The sequence below is a fragment of the Myiozetetes cayanensis genome, unplaced genomic scaffold (genome assembly GCF_022539395.1).
Source record: "Myiozetetes cayanensis isolate MyiCay16 unplaced genomic scaffold, myiCay2020 scf9, whole genome shotgun sequence".
Lineage (NCBI taxonomy): Eukaryota > Metazoa > Chordata > Aves > Passeriformes > Tyrannidae > Myiozetetes > Myiozetetes cayanensis.
Window position 1 is genome coordinate 7,561,881 of NW_026088185.1, and position 18,473 is coordinate 7,580,353.

General features: G+C 39.8%; 1 protein-coding gene across 3 annotated transcripts in view; it reads left to right on the top strand.

The window, feature by feature from the left end:
• The window catches only part of MYO1B (myosin IB), a 112,624-nt gene that overhangs the window by 21,948 nt on the left and 72,203 nt on the right, over positions 1-18,473 (top strand). For all 3 annotated transcript variants that reach the window (XM_050340118.1, XM_050340119.1, XM_050340120.1), the window contains exon 3: positions 7,905-8,020. In XM_050340118.1, the coding sequence (XP_050196075.1) occupies positions 7,905-8,020 (116 nt within the window). The remainder of the gene's footprint in view (positions 1-7,904; positions 8,021-18,473) is intronic.

Genomic DNA, 18,473 nt, shown 5'->3' on the forward strand with positions numbered 1-18,473 from the left:
GACCTTGAAGCCTACTGCTTCTCCTTCAGATGTGAAAAAAGGCTTGTGTGCCCAAGGCTCATCTTTTCCTGTGATAGCTTATGGTCTAAGAAGTATTCTGCCTCCCTGCAAATCTGACTTTGCTTGTTATCTAGATAGAAATCCTGTGAGTCCTCTGGCCCTTCAAATCAGCCTAATCTGGTAAAACAAACCTTATAACTTGCCCAGAGTCAGGAGTACAGATTTTCACAGGCAGCAGGTTGGCTGCTTTTTGCCTTGAAGTGCTTTGTGGGAGGAGAGTTATCTTAAGGCAGTGCTTTGTTTCCTTTTTATGCAGCTTCCACGATGCTGAGTGTAGTGTTTGAGGCACTGGTTTGTAGGACCACATGCAGTGCCTGCATAGAGGGGTAAGAAAACATTAATAAGGATCACAGAAAATTGTATACAGTTAGTGGGTTGTGTATAGGCGTCTCCTTCCCTACACACTCTTTTCTTTTTTGCCTCTGATGTGAAACCTTAAAAAAAAGTGAGAAGGTGTGGGAAATGCCTCCAGTAGGGCTCCAGGGATTGTTATAGTGTTGGCCCTGCCTCAAAATACTGTGGATTTCTTCACTAAGGCGATGACAACATTTGGGGAATTTATTAGTGGCTTCAGTGCACATTATATGAAATAAAAACACAAAAGAAAGATTAATGGAAGATTGATAAATGACAGAAATAAAAGCCAAAGTGTCCAAGTGCTGTAAAAACATGGTTTTCACCCAGAAGACTATAGGTTAGCCTTGGCTGCAGCGTGGCAGGAGGCATATCTCCCCTCCCCCCCTTCCCCATTTCATTCATACAGAAATAATGAAACATTTTTGAATGAATGCTCTCGCTAATGTTTTTACCAGTGGTTTATTGGCACAGACACTGTCCAATCTCCAGCTACTGCTTGCTTATGAAAACAAGTCTTTATCTTTTGACAAGTGGGCAAGTACTGATGTTCAGGGGTATGTACATGCTGTCTTTAAAATTCCTCATGTCACCTTTGGGTTGACTTCTTCATCATTTACTTTACAGGTTTGCCTGTAATTTCGTCCTGTGTAGAAATTCTGTTTGTTTGTATAAAAACATCTCAACTTAGTCAGAGAGGTGACCAGCAGAGATGATTAGTCTGCTTCATTAATAATAACACTGAAGTCTGTCATAATGATCTTGAGGTTAGCAGCAATATTCACTGAGCAGGAAAGAGATTTCTGTGCCCTGAAGAAACTCAGAAGAGAAACCCAACAATCTGTGCAGATGCATCCACTCGCTCCAACTTGCCGTGTGGGTGTCTTTCTCTGACAGATGACCCGCTCTTACTTCAAGGCTCGGATCTCAAACAGGTTGCAGTGTGACTCAGGGCTTGATCCTGGCCATTGTGGGTTGGCCACAGCTTGTTCAGACTGCTGCTGTTTGCACGGTGACTTGCAGGATCAAGCCCATATTGAAGAGTATTTTAGTGGTGTTGTTGTCCTCTTTGGCATAGGTGGCCTGTGTTGTGATTGCTTGCTCTGTGATATAGATGTAGCTTCTGCCTTTGTGTCACTTGTGTGAGCTTTGTTTCTTGGGTCATGATATCAGGCGTTAATGTGTTTGGTACAGGGCTGTTATTTGTCTTCTCTAGCAGTAAGGTGGTTTTGCTTGAACTGTGGATCCTATTGATTCAGTTTCTTATTTTTCTTGAATTTTGTTTTGGTTTGTTTTTTTGTTTGTTTGTTCTTTTCTCTTCCTAATTTCAGGAACTCATCTACTGCTTTCCTAGTTAGTTTTTTTTTAGTCTTTGCTCTCCCATCCAAGTTTTACAAGGCTGCCTGTCATAGTTAATAACTACATTAAGCACATGCACTAGCTTACCAGGATTGGTATTACAACATACAGACTTTGTCCACTGTATTTTGGGGACTAAAATGCTTTTTCTGGGAAGATGGTCTTGAGCAAGAGAGTTTTCATCATCACAGAGAATACACTGTGTCTGTTCAGAAATCCAGTGATATATTTCTTTAGTTATACAGACACAGTTATAAAGAACTACATCCAAGGTAAGATGAAAAACAGTATCAAGGAGAAGGAAAGGTTTTTCCATGTATATATATACGTGTGGGTGTATGTATATATATATATACAGAGAGAGAGAAAGAATATGTATGAGAGCCTAGTTTGTATTTCCAGTTTACTGCAGACTAGCTTTTAGTTCCTGTTCGTTCCATTTGACTGTTGCTCTCGGGGATCCTGGGGCGGTGTTGTGCCTGCGAAGTCTCTTGCAGAGGCCCTGCTCATGCTCCTGGCTCACTGAAGCTCAAGGGGAAGTGCAGCTCTTGGCTGGAATCACAGGTAGAGTTTTTGTATGTGTTGTCCTGAAGTGGTGCAGGCAAACCCTGGAGTGTTACAGGATGAAATTCTAGTTTGTTTGTCTTTTTCAAGTACCCAGCCCATCCCTCTCCACCAAGCAGCACAAACATCTACACTGTCATACACTGGAATACAGTAAATCAAAGCCCCAGAAACAGTAAAGGACTCAGGTGGTTTTGCTTTTAGTCTTGATGTTACTCTTTTCCTTACTCTTTTCATATATTGTCTCGCAACTGTTTCCAACGTGAAGAAAACCACATTGGACAGTGCATTTAGCTGTTTTGTTGCAGCCAACCACAATGTAAAACAAAATTTGAGCACACAGCGTGATTGTTCAAATAATAGATGATATTTTATTAAAGTACTGATCTAGTTGCTAATGTTTATTAAAATGGGAAACTTCATTATGGAGTAAAGTTGCAGTGTTAAATTTGCCAGGTTCTGTTTGAGATTGAGACTGTTCAGAAAACTTAGAACATGTAAGCACAGGCTGCCTCTGCCACCTTCTTGGCCTCAGCTGTTCTGAACATGCAGCGGCACACGTGCTTATGAGTTGGTTAGATCCAGAACTCCAGTAATTCAGGCAAATACAAAGGAAAATGAACATTGTATTAAAACTATAATTTTGCATATGTCACATTAAAAAAACCCCACAAAACCAAAACACAGCCCTCCCCCCCAATGAAAACAGTGCTGTGTAAGCCTTGGTTCTGGATTCATTCCAATAAAATCTAATCACATTTCTCTTTGATCTCTTTTGTCTTTATTTTCCATGAATTGTTTTAGTGACATGATCTGAAACTATTCTAAGTCATAGGAACCCAGTATGTTTGAGCATAATCATTACTAAAGAAATGTGCATTGTGCATATCTGGAGTGTTAAAATTGGTCTGCATAAATGGAAGAATCAGTATTTTACTAAATAATCTTATTTTACCAGAATTTTTTTGTTTTCTATTTCCATGCTCCAGTGTTTAAAAAATTAAATAAAGCAACCTTATTGTCCCCTGGGAATTTAGTGCACTTGAAGGGTACATCAGATGGGCATTTTACAGCAGGACTGACTTGTGTGCAGCAGCAATTTCTCTAGATTGTTACAGGCTACCACAGGATTAGAAGCTGTGGGTTTGTTTTTAACAGAGCTGGCTAAAAAGATGTACAGTTCCAGAAGGTTACAGAAGTTACAGCAAATCTGTGTAGCTGCTTAATGATTTTAAACTCTGCAAAAGGTTGATTTGCAGAGATCGCCACAGATCCAGAAAAGCTTTTAGATACGGAGCAGACTTTTACAACAGCCTCAGCTGTGCAGCTTCTGTGCTGCAGACTCAACTAGTGTCAATAATGTTCCCTGGCTTCTGCACATGTAATCTTCTCTCTTCTGGGCCCTTGGGGCATTGCAAGTCTGATTTTGACGGGAGAAAAAAATAGCTTTATTACTATACTGTATCCCAGGGTGTGAAATATTCTCACATAACCTGTATTAGTGCTCTTCCAAAAGCTCCCCTTCTTGGGTTGACCGGTGCTGCCTCTTCCCTGTGCATCAGATTTCACTGCAGTTCTTGAGCATCCTGGCTGTGGAGGTGTTTGGGGACCTTCCACTGGGCTCACTGTAAGGTTTTTGCAACCTCTCAGCTGAAAATGTCTAGTTTCTAGCAAGAACTTTACTCAGCCCTTGGCTGGGAAGAGGCTGGTGCCTGTACGTTTCTCGTTAGCAATAAGAGCTTTGTATCGTCTTGCTATTTCAGGCTTCTTCTTAAGGCAGGGTTGGCTTAGGTTAGAAAGACACATAAGGCCTTGCAAGGTGCCTGTAAGCTTGAAGTAGCCCCAGTATCTTGCCCCAAGTGGTTATGTTGGCTTCCAGTCCTAGGGGTAAAAAATGGGGCATCAAAGTGTCTTGGTCATTGCATCTCCAACAGTGCTTAGAAGTGACGTGTAACAAATGTCAACAGCTTTTCCACTTGAATTGGGATTTGGAATTTTCTTCCTGCTTGGGGTACAGGAATGAGTGGTATGTGTTGTTTTGTGGAGAATGTAGAATGCATTGTCGTTTAAGCTGATAAAAATTTGAATGCTCTTTTCTGCAGGTGAAATGTTAGCCCATTACAGGGTCTCCATGCTACATGACAGATGCACTGATAAATGCCGAGTGAGAGACCCTTTTGCTTTGGGTTCTGAACAAACACTCCAAGGAGACAAAAGTTGCCTTTGTGAGTTATTGCAATAAGGTAGAAACTGGAAAGAAGGAGGGAATATTATCAAGAGTCTAGTTAGCAAAACTTGAGGAGACAGCAGATCCCGTCCAAACTTGCATAACGAGACCATGTCAAGATCAAGAAAGAAATCAAATCTCCTGACTGTATTCTGTGCGTTCATCATCATGAGGCCGCTCCTCTGGGGTTTCATTTTTTTCCTTAAACAGGGAAAATAAAGAATGTCTTTTGTCCCTGGGGTGCTGTGGTATGGTCTCCCACTACTCTTGGGTGTTCTGCTTTCAGCAGTGGAATGTTTCTGCGCTTGTCACTTGCTCAAGGATTTAAGCCATTTATTTTGTTTGTTTATAATAGAGTTCTGGTGGGAAGACAGATGTTATGTGGGAAAGCTATTTTCCGGATCTGTTTATCCCTGTTATGTGGAATCTCTCAAACCGCTATTAGCAAGTAGCTATTAGGCATCAGCTTTGAGAGATTGGCATATATAGAAGAGGAAATGTATTAGTTCTTGTAAGCAGCTTTGCAGCAAAAACAGTGATTTCTTGGCACATTTTGGCTTGGTGTTTAAGATGGAAAGGAGCATGTCTTTGTTTCTATATGGTCATTTGACCTTTTGAAATATTGGTGTTTTAGGAAATGGTCTGTATTTGTTTGTGTCTGACAATAAAGAGCTGACTTGAATTCCCAAAATACGTTGTCTAAACAATACTTAGCTGTCGTGGTTTTTAGCTATGAAGAGATGCTTCTAAATAAATCTCATTTGAATGCCTGTATTTAAAAATAAAAATCAAGGTAGTCACTTTCACTCATCTTTCTTTACCTTGACATCTCAAGGTACTTCAAGGAACTTAGCAATTAAATTGTATGCTATTAAGGTAGCAAAATAGGGGCAAGTCTTTGCTTTCTGAAGAATTAATGTTTGAAAATACAGTCTTCAAGATTTGGCCTTCATCTCTCTTCTGCTGATACTTTCCAAAACTGATTTCACAAGACACTGAATTCACAAATTCCTAAGATTTAGAAGGAAACAAGTTAACATGTTAATGTTTTATCAGGGAAGAGTCCTAATTAGGGTATCTATGCACTTGGGAAGACTAGAAAGCTTCTTACTCTTGGGTATCTGTTACTCTTGCCAAGAATCTGTAGACTTGCAAATTGCCAAGGCCTCATGTGTGCAGAGAGAGCAAAGTAAACACTGTAGAGAGGCAATTTTTGCATTTTCATCTTGTTCGGCCAAAGAGATTAGACACAGTTGGAAAACACTTTTCCTCCATAGGGGGAGGATGACCACAAAACTAGAACAGTTTTTTCTCTGTTTGAAGAACACGTACGTAAGCACATGCTGTGGTTTGTGTTTAAAACAAGCAAAAATCTTAATTATTTTGGGGTTGATCTCAACAACCTGTATCTGAATGCCTCTAGGGGTGCCACCCTGATGAGTTGTGGTGTGAGGCAGATTGGAGCTGTCCCTCGGTTGGGTTGCAGCCTGACTGCTGAGGTGTGAAGCAGCTCCAGGCTTGCTCCCCCTCACAGCACTCAGCATGAGCCTTTGGGGTGAAACCAGCCTGTCCTAGGGTATTGGTTCTGTTCTGGGCTTGAATGCATGTCAGGAAACGCTTTGCAGAAGGTTTCTGGCCAGTTGAAGGGAGAGGAGGAAGTAGAGGTTGTTTAGAAATGGTGGGTCTTGAGCCCAATGGGTGAAGTGCTGTGTTTCATCCTAGCAGCACGGTACAATGAGCTGTCAGCAGTGGCTGCTTCTAATTCATCCTGTGAGTAGTAAACACTACAAGGCTGAACTTTGAGAGTCTTTGGAGACCTCATGCCACTTGTTTTGTCACTGCAGTCTAGTTTGTTCCACTCAGTTTGGGAGAGAAAACGCCACGTGAGCTCACAGATTGCCTGCGCATTTGTGTGCTATGGAAAATAGGAAATATTGCTCTCCTTGGTTTCTGCTTAGGACCAAATTTAGTTAGCATTTAGCATGAAATTGCTTTAGACTTGAAAGTTAGATAGGGAAGGGTTGCAGCAATTAATATTTTTCGTTTGTGACTTCAGCTCTGGCAGTAATTTGGTGCTCTACTGAACCTGTTGGTCAGTAACTTGGGTTCCTCATGCCTCTCCTCCCATTTAAAACTGCAAATTACAGCACTTTCCTCTATGAAATGTTAAGGGGTGAAATCCACATAGTGATTACAAGGTGCTGAAGTATCACTGCACAGAAGCCATTTAAAATCATAGATCATTATAAAAACTTTTGTGTTTTTCTTCCATCGTCACTGTAAATGTAATCCAAGTAATGGGAACCTGTGGCTTTTGTGTACAGCTTTACACCTCCCAGGTTATCAGAAAATTGTGTTTCATCAGATATTAATTATTTATTTCATGGTTGTGTAAAGAGATACCAAACACTTGAGGTTTTATTAGTCTTTAGTCCATATCTGCAGGAAGGATGGAACGGAGTTTTGGCATTTTTTGCCCCTCTGGTGTGTTTGGATGTGGCCTTTGCAGCCGGAGGGAGGTATAGAGAGGTGTGTGACACCCCGCAGTAGGCTCAACAAAGACAAGTTAATTTTGTCATGTGCAAAATTGGTACTCGTGGTGCACAGAACTGGTCTTCATTCAGCTCAGTAGCTGAATGAATGTGATCTAACAGAGTAAAATAAAAAGCTCTCCCTGTTTTTCAGTGGTAATGGTGAGTATGTTTAGAACCTGGACATAAAATTTATGCTTGGCATCATGGTAGGACTTTGTCTGACTTGAACTCTGATGGTAAATCTCTCCTTTGATGGAGACCTGTCAGAGGCTATTAACCTTCAGGTTTGTCCTCTGCAAAGCTGTTCTGTGCTCAAGACTTTCACAAGGTGTCATAAAGTTCCTCCTTGGGTAGGGGAGCACGGTGCAACTCCAGCATTTTCTTACGTGGTTTTGTGTGAGTGCCCAAGGGCTCCAGCAAAACTCGTGCAACATTTGCCATAGAGATGGAGTCAGTTCTTTGTGAACATCTGTGTCTTTTTTCCTTTCCTTCCCACAACTTAATTAGTCACAGAAATATAGTACTATTAGGCTTTCTTTTAAAAAATGTTCCTAAGAGGCTTTCAGTTATGTAGGAATAGTTTCTTGGTACCCAACAGTGATTTTTGAGAGAGTTTTAAAAGACATTTCAGGGTGTATATACCTATTTTATTTATTGCTACAATTAGGTGGGGTTTTTTTTTGTTTTTTAGGGGGTTTTGAGGGTTTTGTTTGTTTGTTTTTCCAAAACAGTAAATGGGCAAACAATATATAAGCAAAAGTATGTTAAAGAGAAAAATTCACAATAACTTTTTTTTCCTTTGACAGACATACATTGGCAGCGTGGTGATATCAATAAATCCCTACAGGTCTCTACCCATTTATACTCCAGAGAAAGTGGAGGAATACAGAAACCGAAACTTTTATGAACTCAGTCCTCATATGTAAGTACAGCAAAGAAGTTTTAGTTTTCATTCTGTCCTGGAACAGATGGTACCAGCTGTCTCTCTTCTCAAAAGCTCTGTTGATTAAAGCAAGCAAAACGAAAATCACACCACCACTCCCACAAAATGAATTTTTGGTAGCTCATCTATATTTTAAAATGAAGTCAAAATGAGATACTCTTTCATGCACTTAGGCTCTGGTATGTGCATTTCAGAACATCATCCCCTAATTATTAAAAGTAGTCATGATTACTGCATTGGAAAGTAAGCAGTGTGTTTTCAAGGAAATCTCTTTCTTTCGAAGTCCAGACTGCCTTGTGGAAGCCTCTAGAAGTTAAATATGTTTGACTTGTATAGTGTTACTTTTGATATCTGAAACTCTTAATTTATCTTTGTGCAATGCAAAAAAGAAAAAGAAAAAACCCTCATGATGAATGCAGAAACATATTGGACGTGTCTGAATGGTAACTGTAGGGAAAAGAAAGCTTGGTCTTTTCTTCTCTGTGCTGGGTGGAAATGAACTCATTCTAAGAGGACAGACAGAACGCCATAAATATATAATGCAAATTTTAAGGCTAAAATATATAGCAGAATTATTGGTCAGAGCTATTTAGAGTAAAGGACCATGGTTAAGCCCTGTGCATAATAGGACAAAATGTTGCAAGTATGGATGCTGTGGCTGAAAATGAGGTACCTGGGCTTCAAGGTCTGTATGTTGCAGTGATTACTTTGTCTTGTCAGACAAAGTGGTGAGGCTAAAGCTAGCTGTTCCTCTCCTCTGCATGACACTAAAACAGAGAAGTGTTTCCAGCTTGTTGTGAAGTTGTACCTGACTTTGCAGCCACAAACTCAAGGAGACTGACCTGAGTGATCAAATTAAGTGTCTAAGCATGGCCATAAATTTTTCATCTTCCTTCAGTGTTAGCTTTTAGGTTAAAAGGAAATTATATGTGGAAATAGTTCTGGAATTTATTTTGTTCTGATTAATTTTTGCCTTAAAACTTCATCTGTAACATTTCCACCTGTGTTGGGCTGAAATGCAAGTAGCCCCTTAATCAGATAGAATAAGCTTTTGGTAGTTGTTGGACCTCTTCGATCTGAACTCTGGCTATATTCAGGTTTTCTTTCTTCACAGTTTTGTTTAGCAAGCACAGTTGCTTGTTAAATCAATACAGTTCCTTGCTAAAAGAACTTTCTGCTCTGCTAATTTTGTTCAGCTGCATAAAATTTGCTGTCAAATGATGGAGCATTTTAAAAGTAAAATCTGGGAATTAAAGTTTGTCTGACATTCTGCAAGTCAGTACTGTGCCCTTGGGTACACCTTGAATTGAGTACATAGTAAAGTATTGATCTCCACATTTTTCCATTTCTCTTAAGAGATGCTTTTCCAGAACAAAAGTGGTCAACAATCGTTCTTGTGTGTATTAACTTGTTTTGACTTGACAGAAATATGTTACATGAACATAATTCATCACTAATGACAATAACTGTATGGTCAGGCTGCTGTCTCACAGCAAGAACTTCTGGAGTCCAAGTGCAGGACATGGAAGTGAGAAAATGTTGGCTTTAGTGTTAGGAGATCTTAACTGCACAATAGTAGTAGACTTGCCTTGCAAGTTTGGATAGAGTCCCAAGTCAAGAAAAATGTAAGCCTAAATTGTCTTGGACATCTATGATCTCTCCACAAGTTTTCTTTATTTGTTATTTCTCCTGTATGAAAATGTCGTCTTCTGACACCTGCTAAGTAGACAAAATATCTTTAAAAATAGAAGATTAGGAAATAATATTTGTTATTGTTTCTTTTACTGATACAGTGTTTTCAAACTGTAGAAATATAAAATCATCTTACTTTATGGTGACCTTGCTTCCCTTCCCATCTGCCTGTAGATGCTTATGGGAATTGCCGAATCAAGAGAGTCAATTTAGTCTCTGCTAAAATTGGTAAACTTCTCACCATCTTCAAAAGATATTTGGAAAGTATTGTAGGTGTATAAAATAAGTGCTATGTAGGCTGCCTTATGCCATCTCTGACAAGCCTAAACAACTTTTCATCCCCTTTAATGTGTAATGCACTGTGCTGTACCTAAGGATTCATGCCAGTGCAGTTGTTCAGTGTGTGAACATGCAGCTGGTCCTTGAATGCTGGTTGGCAGACCATGAGGTTAGTGCACAGGTTGACCCTATAGTCCTGCTGGAAACAAGCCTGGGCTGTTCACCAGTGGGGTGCTTGCCTGTCACACTGGTAAGTACAGACTAAGAATGGGGTTTGGGACAGAGCTGGCATCATTCCATCCTTAGAGCTTGCAGCTAATTCGAGGGTTGACTGCTCTGGCAGCAGCAGGCCACTGCTAAAAGCAGGGTTCAGGAGTATCTGAACCTCAGGGGAGGCTGCTGTCCTTCCACAGAGACCTTGCAGTCTTCAAAGTGGGTTTTTTTTTTTTAGCTGCTCAGGAACTTTAATGAAGAGATGCTGTGAGACAAATTGCAATTTGTGGTATTTGTTCTGCCGTGGGGGTAAGAAACCCCACATTGATTTGTGGAAATGTGCATACCTACTTTTCTTTGATGTGTAAATCTCATGGCCCTTCAGAGGTATTGATTGTGGGTAAGCCCACTGCACCATTTAAGTGTGCTTTGGGAAAAGGCTTTTGGTTCCTGTTGCGTAATCCTGTGCAAAGCAAAACTCGACTTCTTATAAAGAAACTAATGCATACAACCTAGAAAGTGTGTCTAGAAATAAAATTACATATAGTGTGGTTCTTATTTCAGTGTCTCTTTTGTACAAATAAGGTGCTTTTGTTACTAATGTTAGCTAGAAAAATGCAAATAGTTAATTGAAAAAATTTTTAGTGGTGATTTGGTTTGAGATTCCTGTAGAAATCAGGTCAGTATGGTACCAAAACTCTTCTGTCAGAAATAAATGTGTTATCGCCTGTTGGCATGATAACTCATGTTCTCTGAGGTCTGTAATTTTGGAGAGAACCTTCAGGTTTGGGAACCCCAGGTTTTAAGCGTCAGCATCTCTAGACTAGTCTGCCATGGGACATTCCTGCAGCTCTGGCCCTGTGTGGGAGCTCCTAGGAAATAAGGAACATAAATTATGGTTTGGTTATTTTCCAGTAGTTTTGTATGACCTTCCACCTATGCTTGAGGTACATCACATGTTCCGGTGCGATGGATTGATACAGGGAGGGTGTGCTTGAGAATGCCACCTGTCCCAGTTAAATAGCAGGCTTGGTAGCAAATGAAAACAGAAGGAAAGAGAGAAGTATATAATGCCATGAAGGAAATCCATACCTGGAGTTTTTTTTCCATATATGGTCACTGAAGAAAACACACGGGAGTGAAAAATCTGTTCACATGTTTTCTTAGCCCTAATCTCAAAGAGGAGGGAGGGAGGGAACACCTAATCATCTGCTCTGTGTTTCCTGAAGAGTGTCTATGAGAGTGATTGACTCTTTCAGTGACGCCAGTTAATACTTAATTGCAGGGTTTGAACAGGGTTGTTTTGGTGTTTTGTTTTGTTTTGGTGGCTTTTTTTTTTCTTTTTTTTTTTTTTTTTTTTTTTTTTTTTAAGTACAGTAAAACCACGGCCACACTTTGAATGGGCAGCCAAACTGAATTTCTGCGAGAAAGTTTCTGATCAGGTGATTTTGGATACAGTTACACCTTGATAAAATTTGACCAAAGAGATTTTATTTTAGTAGTTTGTTTCTCTCTAAATACACTACTGTTGTTGTGGCACCATGTAATAAAGTGTTACTTTTCTAGGTCTTCTGGAATACTTGTTTTCATAGTCTGTGGCTATTTGCATAGTTGTAATAGGAAGTTTACCAAGCTTTTTAATTGTTGGGTTGTTGGGGTTTTTTTGATGTTTTGTTAATCCTGCTGGTTTTGTCTTTATCTGCAAGGCAGGATCAAACTTGTCTGTGAATTGGCAGGGCAGAGTATGACATTTCAGCGTTCAAACAGTTTGCTGCTTGATTTGTGCAGTCCTTACATTTCTGTTCTGCTCTCTCAGTTGATGTAATTACTCTTTCAGTTGATGTAATTGCTACTTTGCTTACCTTGTGGGTAGACTGGTCATGAGAGCAAGCCAAGCTGTCTATCTTGCTATTTTACATTGATTTTCACCAGTGACAAAGGCAGCTGCTGGCATCTTTGAAGAGAATGCAGTGGGAAATCAAATAGATTATCATACCACATATTTGTAACCATCATGCTGTATCACTTTCCTACCAGTAATAGATTTGCTTTAAGGCATTGCAGAGTAGGTGCTTTCATGCATTTCCTATCTTAACAATCGTTCCTGGCTACTAGCAGCTCTCTGTCCCTGGGAGGCAGGGTGGAATGTGGCTTTTTGCTCCCCTTTATGTTCTGAGATGCCTTACCTGCTCGCTCTGGAAGAATCACAGAATATTTTGAGGGACAAAATAAAAGTGGCAGCTGTATTGCTAATGGCAAGCTGCAAGCAAATAAGAGTTCAGTCAATGTGCATTTGTTTTAGCTATGCACTGAAGTTTTTATGGTGAGTAAGTAGGAGCGCAGTAAAAATCTGGAGAAGGCTTTTATCAGACGTCTGTTGAATTCCACTTAGGCAATTTTGCTGTATATATTATTTACTTGTTATTAGTTCTTTTAAATCAGGCATTCCTGAAGAGACAATAGTTTGCATGTAAAGCTTTCAAATTTAGAGAAACCTAAAACTTTTACAGGCGACTCCACAAATCCAGCTTGCCTTTATATGGAATACAAGCACAAATATATCAACCTGATATCTGTTAACATGTAAGAATGAGGAACTTACTCATGTTCCCCATTTCAAGGATTGTCATATAGATAATTATTGGGTCAAATCATTGTCTTGTGGATATCTGCAATTACTCTGACAATAGATAGCATTTGCTGTTTCCTTTTCAAGTTTTGAGCTGATGGAAGCAGTGAATATAGAAGTTATATTTTTGTTTCTTTCTTTTTTTTTTTTTTTTTTTTTTTTAATTGTGTTCCAGGATTACATATCTTCGGAAACACCAAGATTACAGTAACTCTTTTTTCCTCTATGATGTAAAGCAAATATTTTTGTCTGAAGTGTATGATAAAGCCCCAGCTGTGAAGGATAGTTTTTAACTATATGTAAAACTAAGCTTTTCCCCATAGATATGAGACTTGTAAGATACATAGTAGCTGTCTTTATTTGTTGAGGAAAGGGGTGGTGGGGTGAGAGCCTGTGCTATGGATAAGTGTCCTTCATTGCCCCAGTATGTTTATTTTAACGTTTCAGTTTGTACTTTCCTAATCTTCATTTGCCTGTTTTTTGTTTGGTTTGTGTTTTGTTTTGTTTTTTTTTTTTTTAACCACCCCCTCCATGGTATTGTTCACCTTGCAGTATCTGCTTTTTAGAGACATTTTGTTCTTATTCCTAATAATTCCTGACTTCTCCAGAGACTCAGTCTTTGGACTTGTTCATGTGGCTCAGCAGAGTGCTGCTTTCAGAAGAGATATATAGTTGAGGGAAAATGATCAATTCAGAGGTTAGCTGGCAAAATTAACCACTGGGCAGGGAGGGAACGTCTGTGACTAATAGAAATCATAAATAGCAATTACGGAGGACTGCCAATACTTAATTGTTAAACCCATGCTAGGCATTAGTTGAAAGAGAACGGGGGTGGAAAAAAACCCCTACAGAGAACACTGAAGTCTTATTTTGGCAGGGGTCAGGATTACTGCTCTCATAACCTCTCTAGCAAGGTAGCATTGGATATGGTGTATCCATGAATGTAAGTCCCTCAAGCATAGAGATGAAAAGAGGATGAAGCATCACACTTGCTTCAGGAGTTGAAAGACTTTGTGCCTGAGAAGAGCCTCTTCTGTTGCAGTCTGCTCTCAACACCACCCATGGGATTCACAGTTTCCTGTATTTTACAATTGGTAGGAGACTTCAGAAGTCCTTTTGAGAAAACAAGAGTTTTGAGGATGGCAGTTATGATGTGGCTGTATTGAAATGACTGTCTCAGTCTCTGAAGAGCATTTTGGAAGTGATTTGCTGACTTGAATGCTTAGGATATAAAGCAAGATTTCTCTTGCATACAACAATAAATTTAGCTTTTTCCTGAAATTTGAGCAGGGCTGTTTTAGCGGGTTTGGATAGCTCATAATGCAGCCATCTCACCCCAGTGCTCCAGAGGTGGATGTAGTCTTATTGACAAGAACAGTAGTTGCTTGTTTGCTGCTGGTATTAGATTGCATGAAAATGTGTAATAATGCAGAATAATACAGGAAACGATTTTTAGTAGGATGTGTGGCTGTAAGGAGGCTCCAAAAATGCACCCAACATCCAAGAAGTATAAACAGCCTGAAAAAGCAGTGTACAGATGAATGTTGTACTTTATTTGAATTTTTAGAATGGTCTGGAGTGACATTTAGACTGGATTCCAAAGTTTGGTGGAATGAGCCTTTCCATCAGTCCTCTAAGCAGCGCTGTCTAAATTAAGGAATGAAAAGGCCCTTTAAATCCTTTTTGTATGGCACTGGTGCTGTCATTCTTCTGTGAGTGTCAGGAACGTGGGATGTCCAAGATGAGAATGTACAATGCCGTGTTGTAGCTGCAGAGGTGTCTCACAGATGAGGTGGAGCTGCCAGAGCTGCTTGCACACAGGCTGTGTGGAGTCAGGGTGGATTTCTGTGCTCTTGTGGCATTCAAACACTTCCTAGGCTAGGAATGAGTATATATAGAGACAACAGGAGATATAAAAAGCATCAAGACAAAACTATCTCCGAAAATACCCCAAGGGTTGGAGAGTACTGGCTGCTGCTGATCTCGATCTTCTGCATCTCTCCATCTTTTAGAAGCTACAGAAGCAAATTCTGCCATGACAAAATTATTCAAAAGCATCAGATCCACTGGCTCACAAACCATTGGAGTGTCCACAGCTATGCCAGTTGGCAGTGCTGTCAGCCACAGCTCCTGAGGTCCCACTGCCAGATATCCCTCCTCTCTGGGCAGGACCCTCCTGGCTCCAGTAGAGCCTGCTCATCCATCAGTGTCTCCTTTGGAGAACTGTGTGTGGTCCTAACCAACACTCATGTGTCCAGTGGGCTTTTTGAGGAAGCAAAATGTAAGACTTTGGGTACCTTTAGAGTGTGGTGAGTTTGTAAGGAAAACACTTAACTCAAGATCTGTTCCAAATGCTTTTGTAACTCTATAATGGTTGTTATGGTGTACAAAGGAAAATAATCTTGAAGCACCCTTCATGAATTAACTGCTGGCTTAGAGCCTCAACAAAATAACTTCATTTTCAGAACTGTTTTCAAATATTTACTCATACCTCTGTACACTGCATACTTCACATTTGACTTCAGTCATGTTGGGGATCGAGAGTCAAATGTTTTTAGTCATCTATGATGATCTCTCTCTCTCTCTCTCCTTTTTTTACATGTGAGTGCATTTGTCATAGTCTGTGTTTATTTGTAAGCACAAAAAAGTTAGGGGGTTGGCTAGATTATTAGACCAGAGATAATTAGGAAAAAAAGCCAAAAAAAAAAAAAAAAGCCTTTATATATGTTGGAGATGTGTGTAAAGGCTTCAGTAGTCTAAACTAACAGTAACTTTTTTGCCAGATCCTATTTCTCTCATTTTCCTGGAACTGGATTGTTCTGTCTAGCATTCATATTATGCCATTGATATTTTTAGGATATAAAACGCTGAGGGTTTTTTAAAATTAATTCACATTGTCACGTAAAGTAAAATGTTCCAATAGCTTCATTTTTCTTTTCATTAGAATTTTGGGGCTTTTTGCACACTGAAAAGAATGGGTTGTACTTACAAAGGAGACACTGCTATGTTTCGCTTTTTAAATGCCTCTGAAAAGTGAGGGCAGGTAGAGGCCCTGTCAAAAATGAGACAAATCCCATTTTATGCATTGTGTGTCCATGGACCAGAATTTTCATTACACCCTTCCTGCACTGGCACCATGGTACTCTCTTAAGATCTGGGATTTCAAACTGCAATTAAGAACAGCTGTTGTCCTTTCCATGGAAGTGTCTCATTGTGTTTAATGGTTGTCTTTTTTTCTTCTTCTTTTTTTTTTCTTTTTTTTTTAAAAACAATTTAGAGCACACCAGGAAATGCCCATCTGCTCTGTGAGGAGCCTTTGTTGTGACTTTAGATACAGCATAAAAAAGGCTAATGCTTAAAGCCTTAAAGAAACTTTAGTAAAATTTCAGATATTGTACCACCTTTAGCATCAGATCTTTTTCCATTCAGTCTCTTTTTATGGGCAACATTATGCAAAAGGCTGCTTTTTTCAGCTCTGGATACATCACAGTTAATGTAGTTTGGGTTATTAAAGATAAACTTTTTCATGTTAGGAATCAGGAAATACACAGTCTTAATATTTACTGTCTAGTACACTGAATAATCTTTTACTTATGTTTTGAACAGATAAGAGAGCTGGGATTGGGGTTTACAAACAAAGGTCTGAACTACAAAGACAGTTTAATTGTGGTCATTTCAGTAAATTAGTTCAAATCTGCATTTTTTTTTCTATACACAGTTTCTGTTTTACATATTAAAGAAATTGTTTTTAGTTGCTTAACCTTGTGGAGTTCAAACTGCAACTAATCATAATTACTCCAAGATGACTTACAGTGAGAATGTGTCCATAGGATGAAAAAAACTGTGCTGACATCCTCCTTGAGCAACAGCATTCCAAACAAGGATGTAGGTGCAATACATTGACCCTGGAAATAGTCCACATGGGCTGAACTGAAGCCTCGTGTTTGAGCAGTCTGAAGAAGGCTTTCATTTGCTGCTTTGACCATTCATAGAAAGATAATTTTGGACATATATCCACAAGTTTCATTCACAAACTTGAGCAAATGCCATTTAATACACTGAATACACACATTAGCTCAGTGTTGTACCTGAGCTAACAAGCTCTCATAAGCTTTAGTGCCTACTTTGCCTGGGGGTTCATGACAGGTATTTTGTTTGGAAAAGAGAGCTGGGAGGCAGTAATTAAATTGGGTAAGCCTTCTTAACTTCTTAACAAACTACTTGGTTTGTTAAGAGAACTTAAGAGTTACTTGCAAAATTTAAAAAGATTCAGTAACTCCTTCTGAGTAGAGTAGCAGCATAACTATGTAATTACATAGTGTTGACATTGCCTGTCAGATATTTTCCAGATAACTGAATTACTTGTATTTGCAGTTCTGTCTCTGTTGTCTCTGATAAACTTGTAGGCCACTGCATTCTAGCTTTTGTTACAGAGCCTAGATTTCAAATCTGATGATTAGCAACTTACTTTAGCTTACAAATGGCTGTGAGGATGTGTGAATACTCCCATTGCCCTTCTGCTCTGATGAGCCCCACCTGCAGTGCTTCGTCCAGCTCTGGAGTCCTCAGCTGGATGCAGCTGACAGGAAGGACATTGACCTGTTGGAAGGAGTCCACACGATTAGAGGGATGGAGCATCTCTCCTGTGAGAAGAGGCTGAGAGAACTGGGATTGTTCGGTCTGGATAAGGGAAGGCTTTGGGGTGACCTAAGTGCAGTTCCTGAAGGGAGCCCACAAGAAACATGGAGGGAGACTGTTGACAAGAGTGTGTAGTGACAGGATGAGGGAGAATGGGGGAATGGCTTCAAACTGAGAGAGAGTAGGCTTAGATTAGATAATTAAAAAAAATTCTCTTCTGTGAGGGTGGTGAGGCACTGTAACAGGTTGCCCAGAGAAGCTGTGGATGCCCCATCCCTGGAAGTGTTCAAGGCCAGGTTGGATAGGGTGTGGAGGAACCTATTCTTGTAGAAGCTGTCCCTGTTCATGGCAGAAGGATTGAACCTAAATTATCTTTAAGGTCCCTTCCAACCCAAGCCATCCTGTCATTGTATTTCTCAGATACTGTGATACAAATTTGATGGAGTGCTTGGGGTTTTTTTCTGCTGGCAAACTGTTGCCTTCCACTGCAGTGCATTGCACTAAGGCATGGCTGACATCTCTTCACCTGTCTCATCATTCCAAGATGTACCTTTTTGTGTGAGATGTTGTAGCTCTTGGGTGTGTACTGCATTCTGGAGTTTAGTTGTGCTGTTGTCCTGTAAGGCGAGACCTCTTAAAGCATGTCCCTTTCTATGAAGTGAGTATGTGAAACTGCACAACCTACTTCACTGTTTTTCTCCCCCCTGAGTACTGGGACACGTTTCTTTACTTTAGAATAAAGGAATAAATTTATTTTTCACTCCTCGGTTAGCAAAGCAGAACAAGCTTATTTGGAAAGCACTGATACATCTGCAGCAAAATTATTTGCAGTGAGAGAAGTCCCTGCATGAGCATGTGATAGCAATAAACACATATTGTGGAAGTCAAAACTTGACTTGCCATATCTCTGCTGTTACTGCACTGGGAGGAAATTATTCCTGCCTTCTGACTTCAGGGTGATGCTTCTTAGGGCTGCAAAAA